The 14,389-nt window shown below is 45.3% G+C and overlaps 2 protein-coding genes across 8 annotated transcripts in view; one reads left to right on the top strand and one right to left on the bottom strand.

Moving 5' to 3' along the window:
- Positions 1 to 5,328: 5,328 nt before the first annotated feature.
- LOC311251555 (PRELI domain-containing protein 1, mitochondrial-like) lies at positions 5,329 to 9,088 on the bottom strand. Of its 3 annotated transcripts, XM_084344032.1 has the most exons (7): positions 8,998 to 9,088; positions 8,801 to 8,911; positions 7,791 to 7,957; positions 7,390 to 7,615; positions 7,059 to 7,172; positions 6,543 to 6,621; positions 5,329 to 6,341 (listed from the first exon to the last, which is right to left on the bottom strand). In XM_084344032.1, exons 3-7 carry the CDS (start codon positions 7,880 to 7,882, stop codon positions 6,226 to 6,228), a joined length of 627 nt encoding a protein of 208 aa, XP_084200158.1. In that variant the 5' UTR covers positions 7,883 to 7,957; positions 8,801 to 8,911; positions 8,998 to 9,088; the 3' UTR covers positions 5,329 to 6,225. The 3 variants fall into 3 exon arrangements, with proteins under 3 accessions (XP_084200158.1, XP_084200157.1, XP_084200159.1); XM_084344031.1 differs by having other exon boundaries at positions 8,801 to 9,054; XM_084344033.1 differs by having other exon boundaries at positions 5,329 to 6,338; positions 8,801 to 9,054.
- LOC311251554 (uncharacterized protein) overlaps positions 9,004 to 14,389 on the top strand; it is an 11,955-nt gene continuing 6,569 nt past the window's right edge. For 2 of the 5 annotated variants that reach the window (XR_014621428.1, XM_084344027.1), the window contains exons 1-3: positions 9,004 to 9,092; positions 13,318 to 13,524; positions 13,712 to 14,389. The exon at positions 13,712 to 14,389 is cut by the window's right edge and continues 381 nt beyond it. Coding sequence is in view for 4 of the 5 variants with exons in the window: in XM_084344027.1 (XP_084200153.1) it covers positions 13,408 to 13,524; positions 13,712 to 14,389 (795 nt within the window). In the remaining variant the exon portion in view is untranslated. Of the gene's footprint in view, positions 9,093 to 11,530; positions 11,553 to 11,730; positions 11,867 to 12,922; positions 12,967 to 13,317; positions 13,525 to 13,711 lie in introns of those variants that run through there. The other 3 variants (XM_084344029.1, XM_084344028.1, XM_084344030.1) reach the window with 3 other exon arrangements.

Here is a 14,389-nt window from a genome sequence, read left to right as displayed (position 1 = left end):
ACACAACACCAATGTTTGTACTACCTGTCTGCGAATTGCAGGTGTTAAATAGGTTGCACATTTCCTAACAGCAGCAATACTTCTACCCATCTTGGCGACAATTTGATTGATATGTTCAGACCACGAAAGTGTTACTAAGGGTGATGCCCAAAAGTTTTACTTTATCATCTTGTTTGATTGATTGTCCTAAAATCTGTAAGTTAAGTGTAGGATTTTTAGTTAGATTATATCGTGGACCAAAGACAATACTTTTAGTTTTTAAGATATTTATAGCCAGTCTATTACTTATAACCCACTCAGACACTGCATCCAGTCATATGAGAGAACAGAGTGAAGTTCTTCTATTGTAGATGCAGAATAATATAATGTGGACTCATCAGCATACAATACCAAACTGGATTTTTGAGTCACAAGAGGAAGATCATTTGTAAAAATAGAATATAAACGTGGTCCCAAACAACTGCCTTGCGGCACCCCACAGCTTACATTTTTGCTGTTAGATAGCGTACCATGTAAATATACATGTTGAGTTCTGTCAGATAAATAGCTCTCAAACCATGAGACAGCCATAGAACCAAAACTGTAACATCTCAATTTATCAATCAACAATTTATGGTCTATAAGATCAAAAGCTGAAGTAAAATCTAAAAAATTGCACCTGATAGCAAACTTTTATCAATTCCCATTAGCCAATCATTCGTCAGTGATTTTAACTAGTGCTGTACATGTGGAATGTCCATCTCTATAACCACCTCGAATCTGTTTAGATACAATCTTCTCAAGCAGTTTACTGAGAATTGATAAGATTTTAATTGATCTGCTATTCTGACCATTCAGAGGGAATTTGGGGATTTTTATTATTGGCATTATTTTTCCTTCTTTCCAAGGCTTTGGACAAATCCCACGAGACAGACAGGCATTGAATAAATGACATACAGTTGTTGATATATGTATTTTTGTTACAGCAGCGAAGGGATGAGTCAAATAAGCATCATGTGACTTATTGAAATGATTTGTCAAATAATATAAATCAAACTTTAAATTAATCTTCAAAATAACAATCAAAGAGCCACTGCTTGTTGGACCTCAGCCTGTGAGGAGGCTCAGACCATCTGATCAGCTGTTCTCCGTCTCTTTGCAGTTGACTGTGGCCATGTTGTCTGTTTGGGGTGTTTCTTCCTGTTTCTTCATCTTTGTGGTGGCTTTGTGTCTCTGTTCATTGATTAATGTTGCTGATGTTGGTTTGTTCTCTTTGTGGTTGTTGATTTGCCCTCTGATTGGTCAGCTTGCTCACATGCTCTTTTTCCTGAACATCCATGTTTTCATCTACACAGTTGAACTGAATTAATATAACACATTAACTTCACGAGGTGTGTGTCTGAAGGGCCTCTGCTGATTGATAAGCAGGCCGTGGTGTGAAGTGCAGGCAGCTATGAGGCTTTAAAGAGCCTGAACAACAGCGGACATTTGCATGAAATTTGCACAGTTTGAGTCAACAATGATTGATTGTATTAAACTCACAATATCGATGCAGGAGAATAATTTGACAAACTATTTCCATACTGCAGGAATCACAAAGCCACTGAGAGACATAAAAACACAAACAGTCCTGTCGACTCACTTTAACAAACACCTGCAGAGACGCTGCTGAAGGTTTGAAGCACAGAGAGAAAAGATCCGGAACAAACAAGGTGGGTTTTATTATCTTACTGTCAGTGTAGTTATCGTTATAGTTCAATGAGTTCATGTCAACAGAAAAAGAACCAATCAGTGAAAATCATTTTAAGTAAAATGTTCAGAAAAGGGTCGTTCCACACCAACTCACAGAACAAGTGGTGGACAAACAGACTCTTCAAAGAGCAGAACACATAAAACTACATACACTTGCATAATCTCCAGGTTTGGGGCTTTAAAACCTGATATAAACTATATATTACTGTATCTGAAATCTCATTGGCTACATGATGCATCAATCACCCGGAGGCTGACCTGTGAGTGGCTCAGAGAGAAGTCGTTGTTTCCAGTCTCTTTGTAGTTGTTTTGTGTCTCTTTCAATATTTTTGTCTCTTTCTAATTGTCTCCAACTTTTGTCTCTTGGTGGTGTTTTTTTAAATATCCTTGTGGTTGTTTGTTTTTGTCATTTTATAGTTATTCGTCTTGCTTAGTAGTCTACTGGTTCACTGTGGCCATTTTGTCTCCTTAGTCTCCTGTATCTTTGTGGTTGTTTTCAGTCTCTATGTAGTAAACCTTTGTCTCTTAGTGGTCATCTAGCACGTCTTTGTAGTTGTTTGTGTCTCTGTGTAGTAAACTTCTGACTGAGTGGTCTCTTCCCGTATCTTTGGTCATTTGTGTCTCTTGGTGGTAGTTTTTTATATATTTGTGGTTGTTTAGTGTTGCTTTGTAGTACATCCGTACATGCTAGTTTGTTAGCTTGTTTATTTGTTTGATTGTGCCTTGCTGATGTGCTTTTATCTTGAAATGTTTGCATGAAGAGAATCATGAGAATCTCTTATTTTGAAAGTCTAGCCTGATCGTTTTGCCAGGTCCAAGTAAAACGTTAATGATTGTTTGTTTGTTTCCTCCCGTCTCCTCCTCCTCAGTGCCTCCATCATATCAATATGTCGGTCAACTTCACCAATGACTCCCATCCCACCTCCACCTCTCCCTCCTGCCCTAACACCACAGTCGGCCCGTACTTGATCTCCTTCACCCTCTTCCACGTCCTCCTCGTCCTCCCTCCCGCTCTCTTCGTCCTCTATCTGGGAATTCAGCGACGTAGACGACAGCGCTCCGTTTCCACAGCAGCGACCTCGAGTCACTCTGACATCTTCACCTACAACATGGCCGCTGTCGAGCTGATTGCAGTCGTTGGTTATGTCCTCTACTTCTTCAGCAGCAAACCCTATCTCTCAGGCTTCATTGGGTTTCTCACCTGGTTCGGACAGATGCTCTTCCCCATCCTCACCTGTGTGGAGCGCTACCTGGCTGTTGTTCACCCCATCACCTACCTGGGTCTGAGACAGGCGGGTGGAGTCAGGATCAGAAACATCACCATTGGGTGCGTTTGGTTGATATCCTTCGGCGGTGCGGGTTTGTTACTTGTCCTGACCAGCTATAAAGGCCTTCTGTCCACCTGTTTCATGATAGTCTTGTCTTTAGCCGTCATGACTTTCCTCAGCCTCTCTGTTCTCCGAGTTCTGATTCGCCCACGGCCAGGGAAAGTGGGCGGGGACCGGATGCAGGTTGACAAATCAAAGCGGAGGGCTGTTAAAACCATCATAACCATAATGGGAGTGCTTTGGTTGAAGTTTGGTTGGAATGTGGTGGCTGTTATCGTGGTAAGCTACTCTTCAACCGTCATCGTCAGTTGTGCCATGATGGCGTCCGTCTTCCTGTTCTCTCTGCCCGCCGGTCTGACGTTATTTCTGCTGTTTCTACAAAGAGCGGGAAAACTAACAGGCTGTAGGTACGACGCTGAGTGAGGATGAGGACGACTGGCTCAGATTTAAGTCCCTTTATGCTACAAAAGAGAAAAAAACAAAACATTTTATTTGGAAAGTGGAGAGAAGCTGCTCTGCAGTCTAACCCGTAACCCTGACCCACTTCACCGATGTCACTGATGCTCTGTAGATGGCACCAGTGAGGTTCTGGGTGGTTTAATCACCTGATGTAGAGGCTTCCATGCCAGTTTGTGATGTTCCCAGTCAGGACTTCCAGTAGAGCCTTGTCCTTGACTGGTTCTTGGTGACCTCGCTCCCAACCCCTGACATAAGTGTTTTTTTGTTCTAGACCAACCTCGTTATATCAAATCTGGACACGATGTTCATTCCCATGAAAGCTGAAGCCAAAAAGCTCGACTAGAGCGTGAATACTGGAGACGTCTGCCAACCGAGCCGGCTAATTTCCGGTTTAATTTAATTGTGTGGCTCTTTTAGACTTTCCAAATGTTACTGGATCAAAGGGCTCAAATTAATACAGTGAAACGAGTCATGTCTCAGAGGTTGTGACGCTCAATTAAAATGTATCCACCATTTTTTTCACAAGTCTTTTTGGGCCCCAGTGCATCATGGGACAATGTAATTACAGTTTGGCCACTATGAAAAGTGGCTTCAAAGCCGGGGCTCTTCCTGGGGGCTTGTTCTAGATGAGCAAAGTGTTGGCGCCACACTGGAATCAGTTCTCGCCCGGAGCCGGTTCTTTGGATGTGGAAATGCAAAGAACTGGTTCCAGGGTAGGCACTGACTCCTGAACCAGCACCTGAACCTCCTTGGAGTAAAAGGGGTATGTTATTGTTGATTCCCATGAGGCTAAAACTGTTGAGACTGAGTGGAGGACAGTGGATATGACATCCATCTGTGGATCTGCTGGTTCTGCAGGACTATCGTTGAGGGTTTTCAGAAACATATTTTAGTTGTTGTTTAGCTGTCACACCATATTGTTGCTTTACCGCTTCCTGTTTCAAAACAGACACCGGGGACAAACCAAGCCCCGCCCACCTCGCAGTGCATCACCCAGCAGCGGGAGCGTTTATTGGTCCCGTGCAGGAGGTTCTGGTTGTTGTTGTTTCTCACGTTGCACCAGTTTCAAAAGGGAAGAACGGTTCTTTCACTGCTTTGTGTTTTCACCTTTCTTCGATCAGCTTTGTTGTCCATGTTTTGAGCTAATTGTCTGTTTGTATCATCTGACAATTGTTTAAACACAAAAAAAAAAAATCTTCTGTATTCATATATATACATTTCATGGTCTTAATTTATTTAATCAGGTTTTATTTATTCTATTATGTTTTATCAACATATTCATGGGGAACAGTTTAATATTATATTCTTTATCTTGCTACATTTTTATTTTGTATTTTAATATTTATTGTTTTTTATTGCTTATATTATCTTTTATTCTTCACACTTCATCATCTTAGCTACCCATAATTTATTGCTGTCATGTTTTTTCAACCACAGTTGCAGTTTGATTTGTTTAAAAAGTGCTGCATGAATAAAGTTTGATTTAATTTGATTGAGAGCAACTTCATTTCCCTGCATTCCTACACAATCTTAAATACTAATTAATAAAAATAATCTGAAATAAGTTTCTTTCTCGACATATCTTGGTGACAATTCTTTAATTACTAAACTTATGTTGCTCTGTAGTCGACTCCGTGTCCTGCAACTGTTCACATCCACAAGGACAAACATTTAGTGACATTTGAAAACCAGAAGGTCGACATCAGCAAATAAAAACTAAACGTGAAAGACGGATAAATTAACTAATATAAATGTTTCATGTACACTTCAGCTCCTGATTGGTCAGTTTCTAAATCAACCAGGACAGAAATATTATAACTACTAAAGTTTATTAAGAGGAGCTGACCAGCAGGGGGCGATGCTGCGTCTGATCAGGTGACAGTTTGAAACATGCGTCTTCACAACATCTGTGAATCTGAACTGAAGGCTGTGGTCCGATGAAACCTTCATGAACAGACATGAAACTATTTCCATGATGCAGAAACAGAAAATAACTCAAACATACAAATGAATTCACGGTGCGACACGTAGTAATTCCCATCCTGTCGATTTCAAACTAACCAAACTGTTGCTGCTATTAGCTAGTTAGCTCAGTTAGCTGTGCAGCTAGCAGGCTACACTTGGCGCACAGGAAGAGTTGGTGTACATTTCTAGCACAGGAGCGGGCTAGCTGGTTAGCATGCTAACTTCAGTATATCTTTGAACACATAACGGTTTGTTTCTTTTCACATTTTGTTGATAATTTTAGTTAATTTTTTTCATGTTTTTAACTAAAAGTCTTCCTTACTGAACCTTTAGCATGCAACAGTTACAGATGACACAAGAGGACGAAGAAGATTATAAATGTCCTTTCAAGAGATGAAACAATAAAGAAATTATAATTATACATTAAAATAAGTCAAAATGAAAAAAACTTTATACAAAAATATAAAAACGAGGACTACAAAAACAGGAAATAACTTAATAATAGTGTCATAAATAGATTATTAGAAAAACTCAAAAGTCATAAAGCAGAAAATTCTAGACATCTTTTATCCCTTTAAACAAAAAATAAAAAACTTGATGTTTGAAAGTTTCTGTCCATATTAGAAGAATAAAAACAGAAATGAATCAAATAATCCTGAGACTGATTGTAGTTCACAGGAGGACGACTGAGCCGCTGATATTCATTATTTTCTGCTTCACGTTCTCCTCTGACGACCGAAGTTCAGACGAACTGCTTGGGCTTCTGGGTAGGGGTGGGCGTGGTCTGTGATGGGAGGGGCTTGTGCTTCTCTGAAGTCTCTCCCTGGTCGCCATGGAGATGAGCAGGGGGGTCAGCTGCTTTAAAAAAAACAACAATCAGATTTACCTTCTGGTCAAAATGAGTCTCAGCTCTTCACACAGACACTCAGATACAAAAACAGTGAAAAATCTAATATTGTCACATAAACCTGGAAATAATAAAACCAAAACCCAAACTCATCCGATAAGAACGACCTCAGATGACCTGAAGTCTGGTGCAGATGTTTGTGTGTTCCTTACTCTGTATCTTGGACAGTGCGTACTCCAGACCCTTCATGGCTTTGGCTTGGTTACTTTTGAACCGGGCGAGACCGAACTCCTGGTGGAGAGACACAAAGAGAGAGATCAGACCCGACATCAACAGAAGTCCTGATCGGATCTCACCTCGCTGCTCTTCATCATCACAGAGACAAACAGACTCCATGTTTCTACTCAAAGACAGAAAGAAGTTCATGCGGAACATTTGCTGAATTTACAAGAAGGAACAAATCAGTCAGAATCAGTCAGAGACAGAGTTTCACACAGTTTATAAAGTGTCTCCAACTCAACAACTCACTAAACTGACACATTTGTTAAGGGAGTCTGGGGACAAAGAAGTAGCCTATACTGGTTACTGTTTAGTGTGTTTGTAAAATGTGACATGTTGAGATCAGTAAAATGTTTCTTCTTTCATAAATTGAGTGTAAATGGTGAAATCACTACATTTGTTAAGGGAGTCTGGTGATGTTGAGGTCACTAGTTCACTCGTGTGTGTACCTGTATGGGCCGGGCCAGGCCGTAAACAGCCGAGGAAATGAAGGCCTCCCTCCTCAGTTTGGTCCAAGATGGCCGACTGCTGTCCTCCTCAAACAAACAGCGATCCACCACCGTCTGAGAGACAGAAGGCGTTTAAACTACCGTCGAACAAAGTCAAACATGTAACAATTTAAACTAAACAGTGTAGACGGCCTCGCTCTCCAGCTGTCCGTCTGGTTTCTGTCTGTGTTGACTCAGTCGTCATTTTCAGGGACGTTGTTAGTCGATTATGTGAAACACAGTTAGCCTGTGTTGCTAACAGGAAGTAAACAAACATAAAAGTCGCTCTGACCATCAGTGTGTTGTGGTTGAGGTTCCAGGTCTTGGTGATGAGTGTGTGTGTCTGCGGGTCGACGATGGAGTCCTCCAGGACGTAGACGGCCCGCGCCATGTGAGCGGGGAAGACGCGCTCCGCCCAGCCCGGCAGCCGATTGGTCTTGGTCAGCAGTCGCCGTGACAACAGGTGGTTGCTGGAGGTGACCTCACGGTACAGGACGTCCTCGGTGAGGACGTGGGCGCTGAGACACAAACGGTTTAACGAGGAAAATAAAACCTGGTGATGCTAATTCGTCAAACAAGCCTGTCGAGTTCAAAACACAAAGAATTACAATTCATTATACTTATTTATTTGCACAAAACAAACTGAAGAGAGACGTTTTGCAAAAAACAACAACTCGACACGGGAAGTCTCACCTGTACGGGTTCGGGTAGCGCTGCCAGAAGGCGGCCAACACCTGATGCCACGGACTCTTGATGTCGACCTCGCTGTGGAAATACCTCCCCATGTCCACACACACACACACACACACACACACACACACACACACACACACAGAGCTCACGATCGACTCATTCAGGCGCTGTAGGAAAAAGCGACGAGAGAAAAAGAAAAGCAGTGATGTTTTGTAAATGTTTGCATGTTGCTGCTTGTTTTCAGCTCTTGTGCTGCACTTTTATTGGATTGGGTTGATGATAGCACTGTGTTGCCTTCCAGGTTTTCAAGACCCCTTCAGACTCCGTTCTGAGAGGGAGATACGTTTGTCTTTATTTACTTTAAGCATAATGTATCAGTAATACTGTTCAGTGTTACTTTGCATCATCTAACTGTTTTGTGTTAGGTTAAAGCTTTAAATTCTGTATCTCGGTGCAAAAACATCTGCGTTGGCCGGGAATCGAACCCGGGTCAACTGCTTGGAAGGCAGCTATGCTAACCACTATACCACCAACGCCTGATAACAGAGCCTCAGCGGCACGTCCTTTACTGATAACACCGTGAACGTCTGATAATATCGATCACTTCAGCCGTTAATTCTTCGGTTACTCGGGTTACAGTGACGGTTTAACTTAAACTGCCATGAACTAGCACGACGGTTAGAGCGGCTAACCCTGAGTGCTAGCGCGTTAGCTAACTTTACATTGATGTTAATGCTACTTTCAAGCTACTGAACAGGACAGCAGCTTCATTCAGTCTCTGTCTTGACTTCAAGTGCTCCATCGATTTATTATTAATTATTGATGCTTTTAGGACGTCATTAAACAATCGGCTGTCATTAACTGACCCGCTCGGTTAGCTTATGAGCTATATTTATAGTTGCAGTAAGCTAGCGTTAGGGCTGCGTGTAGCAACGTGAGCAGTTAGCATCAGCCGTAGAGATACTCCGGAGGAAGCTAACAGCTAACGGCTAACGGCTCGGCGGACGTACCGGCAGCCTCTCCTCAGGGTGAGCCCGGTGCTGGAGCCTGGAGGGAGCTCAGCGGCAGCATGGGTCCAACACGGCGGGTTCGTTCAATGAAGCTTCACAGACGCTCACTATCTGAGGCAGAAAGAAAACAGCAGTCAGGTGATCATGGTAGCACCTGTGCACGTCCCTCCGTCCGCCTCCAGATGGCGCTCTGTTACCATGTTTACAGCAGAACGAACTCCGGGTTCCGTTCGAGGGAATTCAGAGCAGATCACAATGGAGCAGCCGTCAGCCACACCTGGTGTCAACACGGGTACGATGTGTTTCTACACAAATAAAGACAAATATTGTAATGTAATGTTCGCCGAATTTACAAGAAGGCCCAACTAATGTCAACTGTGTCAGGGACAGCGTTTCACAAAGTTTATAATGTTTCTCCGAACGCAACACTCACTAAATTGAGTGTTTTTTAAAGGGAGTCTGGTGTTTTATCTCCACGGGCGACAAAGAACAAAGTAGCTTATATTGGCAGTGATGGAATGTAACTAAGTACATTTACTCAAGTACTGCACACAAGCACAATTTAAAAGCACTTTCTGCTACATTCTGGAGGCAAATATTGTACTTTTTACTCCACTACATTTATTGGATTACTTTAGTTACTAGTTACTTTACTCTAAATTGATGTTACACAAATAATTCTGACTGATAAATGGACCCTGAAACTATTATAAAATGGCGTATTATGTAATGTAGTGGTGGCACTGCATTACCAGTTACTGCTCGAGCTCCTCGCTGCCTTCATACCCTTCATCCCTGTCCTCTTTCCTGATGTTACCCTTCTTCCTGCCTCGTTTACTGTCTTTGTTCGAGGCTGTGGCGCCCGTGGTTAGAGTTAAAAGAACAGATAAACACCAAGTTAATTAAATTGTAAACTAAATAACACAAAGTAATGACTTCATTTTAATCGTGAGCTCCTGTCTGTCGCTGTTCGACGACTAATCCAACAACCCGACCAGTACAGAAGCAAAAATGTAACTATCAGTTTGTGTAGAATGTCTTTTTGAATTATTTTAAATTACACATTACTTGTAATTTAATCTCATGCCACTATTTGTATATTTCCTTTTGTTTTAGCCTCTTTCCTGTCGTTTCCTATAAAAAATAATAAACAATGTTAGTTAGAGTACGTCACAGTTGACTCTCACAGTCTCCTGAATGAACATCCTGAGCTCGTTCCCTCCGGCCCCACTACACTACTTCACCTGACTTCCTCCTTTGCTGCTGTAATAATTAATGCAGCCACTAGAGGTCGTCACCTGAAAGGAAACGTTTGTGTTGTAATAAGCTGGTTTCATAGTCGGCCTTTATGATCGTTTTTCTGAAAGACGAGGAGAAAGACTAACTAAAGTCAGCATGAATTGTTATTCAGTCGTTATTATTATCTATAGAAGAGGGAAAACTTCTTCGACCGCTTTCACAAAGTTTATCATGTTTCTCCTAACTCAACAACTCACTAAATTGAGTGTTTTTTAAAGGGAGTCCGGTGTTTTGCTCCACGGGCGACAAAGAGGTAGCCTATATAGTGATGGAATGTTACTAAGTACATTTACTAGGTAGGTAGTAAGTAGTAAAGAGTATTACTTAAGTATTTCCATTTTCTGCTATGTTATACTTGCACTCCACTGCATTTATTTTACTTACTAATTACATTACTCTAAATTGATGTGACACAATTAATTACCAACACTGACTTTTGCTATTTTCTATTCGTCTTTTGGGGACAAAAATCACGTTGTTAGTTTGAAACTCAACGACCTGGAAACATTCAGTCACCATTTATTTAAATGATTTTTTAAAACTTGACAGTTGAAGCAATAAAACAGAATAAAGCAAGAAAATGAGCGAGAAATACTGTAAAATGTTAAAAAAAGAAAAATGTAATAATCAATAATATTAATTAAAAAACATATAATTATATAAATAGATGAAATCTGGTGACAGAACCATTAAAACCCAACAGATTTTTAATGAACAGTAAACCTCCTGTCACTTCGCTCCCTCTCTCTCTCCTCATGTCTCTCTGGGCTCTCTCTCCCTCTCTCTCTCTGGCACCGGCAGGCAGCCAATCATCTCTCAGCTCTCACGCCTCCTGTTTTCCTCTCACCTCGTCTCGGCGCCAATCAGACCGCTCACACCGCGCGCTCGGCACGCCGCCACGGGCGCCGCCACCGCCAGCAGGAGACACGGCGGAGGGCACGAGCCCACACACACACACACCCACACAGTCACACACACTCACACGCACACACACACACACACACACACACACACAAACACAGTCACACACACACACACACACACACACACACACAGTCACACACGCACACACAGTCACACACACACACACACAGTCACACACACACACACACACACACACACACACCCTCCCGTCTCCGTTACCAAACATCAACGCCTCGTGTAGCCCCCGCCACCCTCCTCCCCTCTCCCTTCACTCTGTCGCGAGAACGACGCACGCATCCGTTCATAACCTCCGCCATTATTCATCACTCCCCCTCCTCCTCCCCCTCCTCCCCTCCTCTTCCTCCTTTCTTCCCATGGTGCTGTGTTTTTTCTGTCCTTCCTCGAGCTCGTCTCCTTTCCCGCCCCTGCAGGGTCTCCACAGAGCAGCTTCACTCCTCGCCTCGACCCGGCTAATTTAACGCCTCCCTCCCTCTCCCCCCCTCCCCACGCTCGCTCGTGCCAAACCCAGGTGATTATCCATCCGCCCCCCGTTATCCGTTCCCCCTCCTCCTCCTCCTCCCCTCCCCCTCCCCCTCCCCCTCCTCGGTACCGACAGACCGACAAATCCCTCCCGGTGCTCCTGTCTCCCCCCCCCTCCTCTCTCCCTCTCTCTCTCTCTGTCTCCTTCCCCGCCAGCCATGATCCGTGGCGGGCTAATTCCCAGACGGTCTTCTTCTTCTCTTCCTTCCTCCACTCCTCCTTCCTCCTCTTCTCCTCATCACCCTCTTCCTCCACCTCCTCCTCCTCCTCCTCGTCCTCCTCCTCCTCCTCCTCGCGGGCCCGGTAAGTAGCAGCAGCACGCGCCGTCCATCTTCTCGTTTTCTCCTCCTCTCTGTCGGACTGCATGCTGCGTTCACGGTATTTATCGGTTGTTATCGGGTCTGGCTTTTTTTTCTCTTTTCCTTTGATTGACCCTCTTCCCTCCCTCCCTCCTTCCCTCCCTCCTTCCCTTCCTCCCTCCCTTCCTCCCTCCCTCCTCGCCATCCTCACACTGTGCCTGAGGGTGGGAGGGGGAGGAGGAGGGGGGAGGGTGGGGGGTTAATGTGTCGCGTGGGAGAGCCGTTTCCCCTCGCGGCCGGTGGCCACCGTGACCTTCTGTCGGAGCTCGCGCCGGCCCGGTTGACCAGACAGGGTAATTAGTTACGCCTCGAGGGAGTGTGGGGGGAGGAGGGGGGGAGGGTGAGAAGACACACACACATCCTCACACTGGCTGCGCACACGCACACAGCACACACACACACACACACACACACACACACACACACACACTCATGCTCTCGTTCTCTTTCTGTGGCCGCACACATTCAGTCTCACACTCATTCACACATTTCTGTCCTTGTTGCGCACACACACGTTCACACAGAGAGGTGTGTGTGTGTGTGTGTGTGCGCGCGTGTGTGTGTGTGTGTGTGTGTGTGTGTGGTCAGAGAGGTCAGAGGTTAGGCGTCACCAGCTTGCGAGGTCGCTGTGACTGAATGTTAACAGTGTGAATATTATCTGGATGATTGTGCGTCTCTCTGCTCCAGTTGGATCAGAACTGAACTTCTTCACGTCAGAATCGTCCTAACTTCCGCCTCCTGTTGGACACACGTCGTAGACGTCCACTCACTCGGGGTCAAAGTTGAATTCGGTTGCAAAACCAGGATGAAACTCAGCGAAGAGTCTCCCTCTGTGCACCGTCAGTGTGGACGCCGTGTGCGCCGCTCGTTTGGATCCGGCGCCGCGCTCAGAGCCGCTTCAGAAGGAGACGAGTGACGCTCACCTTTCTCACCTGACAACATTAAGTTCTAATTAAAGAAGCTGAACACCTGCTGCTTTTCTCCATTTTTGTCCGCGGGAAAGTTTCACTCGACAGGAAGTTGGTGGCCTGTGATGTCACTCAGGTCTGTTAATGTCATTGGTGGAGTGGCGTCACCTCGCGCAGCGTCGGTCCTGCGTCTTGTGTGTCCTTCATTGTTGTTTCCTGTCAGTTTTGAGGGTCTTACGACGAGGAGTCCAACGATACTGGGCTCTTGATCAACTGTCGATTCTGGGACTGAAAATACCAAATAAACTGTTTTGATTGTGACTTGAATTAAAATTGTGATGACAGAACGCATGAAACCCACAAACTGTAGAGAGACCAGTAATGACACTGATAAAGAGGATGATGTGTCAGTTGCATCATGGGAAGTGAAGTTCTGTTCTAACATCAGTGACACCCTCCTGATCGTAGTCCTTGTTTTCATCCGCAGAGCGAAACGTGTCGACCACGCAGGACTGAGTGCTCGCCGACTTCCTTTGTGAGCGAGCGTGAGTGAGTGTGTGTGTGTGTGTGTGAGGTCATGTCAGGCATGACGAGCGGCGTGTGTGTGGAGAGCGACCTCTCCTCGATGCTCCAGAGAAGCTCCGCCTCCTCACACCATCACCCGAATCACCATGGTTACGGCGGACAGGGACAGGTGAGATGACTTTTATACCTTTAATCTTAAAACCTTCAGAGAAACGAGGACGAGCCTCCAGAAACACGACAAAAATGTCGTTATGTCGTGTCCGCTGCCCTCCGCTCAGCCTCCACAGCTACAGCAGGACGGGTTCTGTTCTCACAGACGGTTGTTCATTGGTTAATGGCGTCCGTTTGTGCCGCAGGTGTCGAGCCTCGCTCCGATGTTGGACTACACCACCGAGATGGACCGGTATCGTTCCTCCATCGCCAGCTTCTATAAGACCAACGTCAACATGAACATGAACGTCACAAACTTCCCTCAGTCCGCCAAACTGGCAGCCCGTTTGGCGGCTGCCGCCCCCATCTTCCCCCCGGCCGCTGCCAGGCTGGGTGCAATGGCGACGGCGCCCTGGGGTTGCCACGACAACATGAACATGAACGTGAACATGAACCACCCGGCGGCCATGTTCTGGGGCCGGCCCAAACACGTGGCGACCGCGCCAACGCATCACCACCATCACCATCATCATCCCTCGGCAACAGCGGGTCACATGACCTCCTCGCACCCCCACGGTACCAGCATGCACCAGGGCGGCGGGGGGTCGGGAGGGGGAGGAGCAGGAAGTGGTGATGGGGGAGGAGCTGAAAAACACGGACACACTGCCTCCTCACTTCCTGTCACACAGGGAGCAGCACATCATCATCCAATGGCGCCAAGCAACGGGAACTTCCTCCACGGTTATGGCGGCGGGGCGGACTGCGGCGTCATGAACAAACAGGGACATGCCCACCCGGACATGATGGGCCTATCAGAGGGCGGGAGCTGCAATGGGGGAGGGGTGATGGGTAGTAGCTTCCTGGGGGGGCTTGGATTACCCCCT

Source organism: Pagrus pagrus, assembly GCF_965226575.1.
Source record: "Pagrus pagrus genome assembly, chromosome: 22".
NCBI lineage: Eukaryota > Metazoa > Chordata > Actinopteri > Spariformes > Sparidae > Pagrus > Pagrus pagrus.
The sequence above is the reverse complement of the archived record's forward strand: the minus strand, read 5'-3'. Positions and strand labels throughout refer to the sequence as shown.

What these genes read in the sequence shown, in the direction of transcription:
- LOC311251555 (XM_084344032.1), bottom strand. Translation starts at nt 7,882, where the DNA reads ATGGGGAGGTATTTCCACAGCGAGGTCGACATCAAGAGTCCGTGGCAT. An exon ending in GCCTGGCCCGGCCCATACAG is followed by an intron (nt 6,622 to 7,058) that starts GTACACACACGA and finishes TCTCTCCACCAG; the next exon opens with GAGTTCGGTCTCGCCCGGTT. An exon ending in CGCACTGTCCAAGATACAGA is followed by an intron (nt 6,342 to 6,542) that starts GTAAGGAACACA and finishes TTTTTTTTAAAG; the next exon opens with CAGCTGACCCCCCTGCTCAT.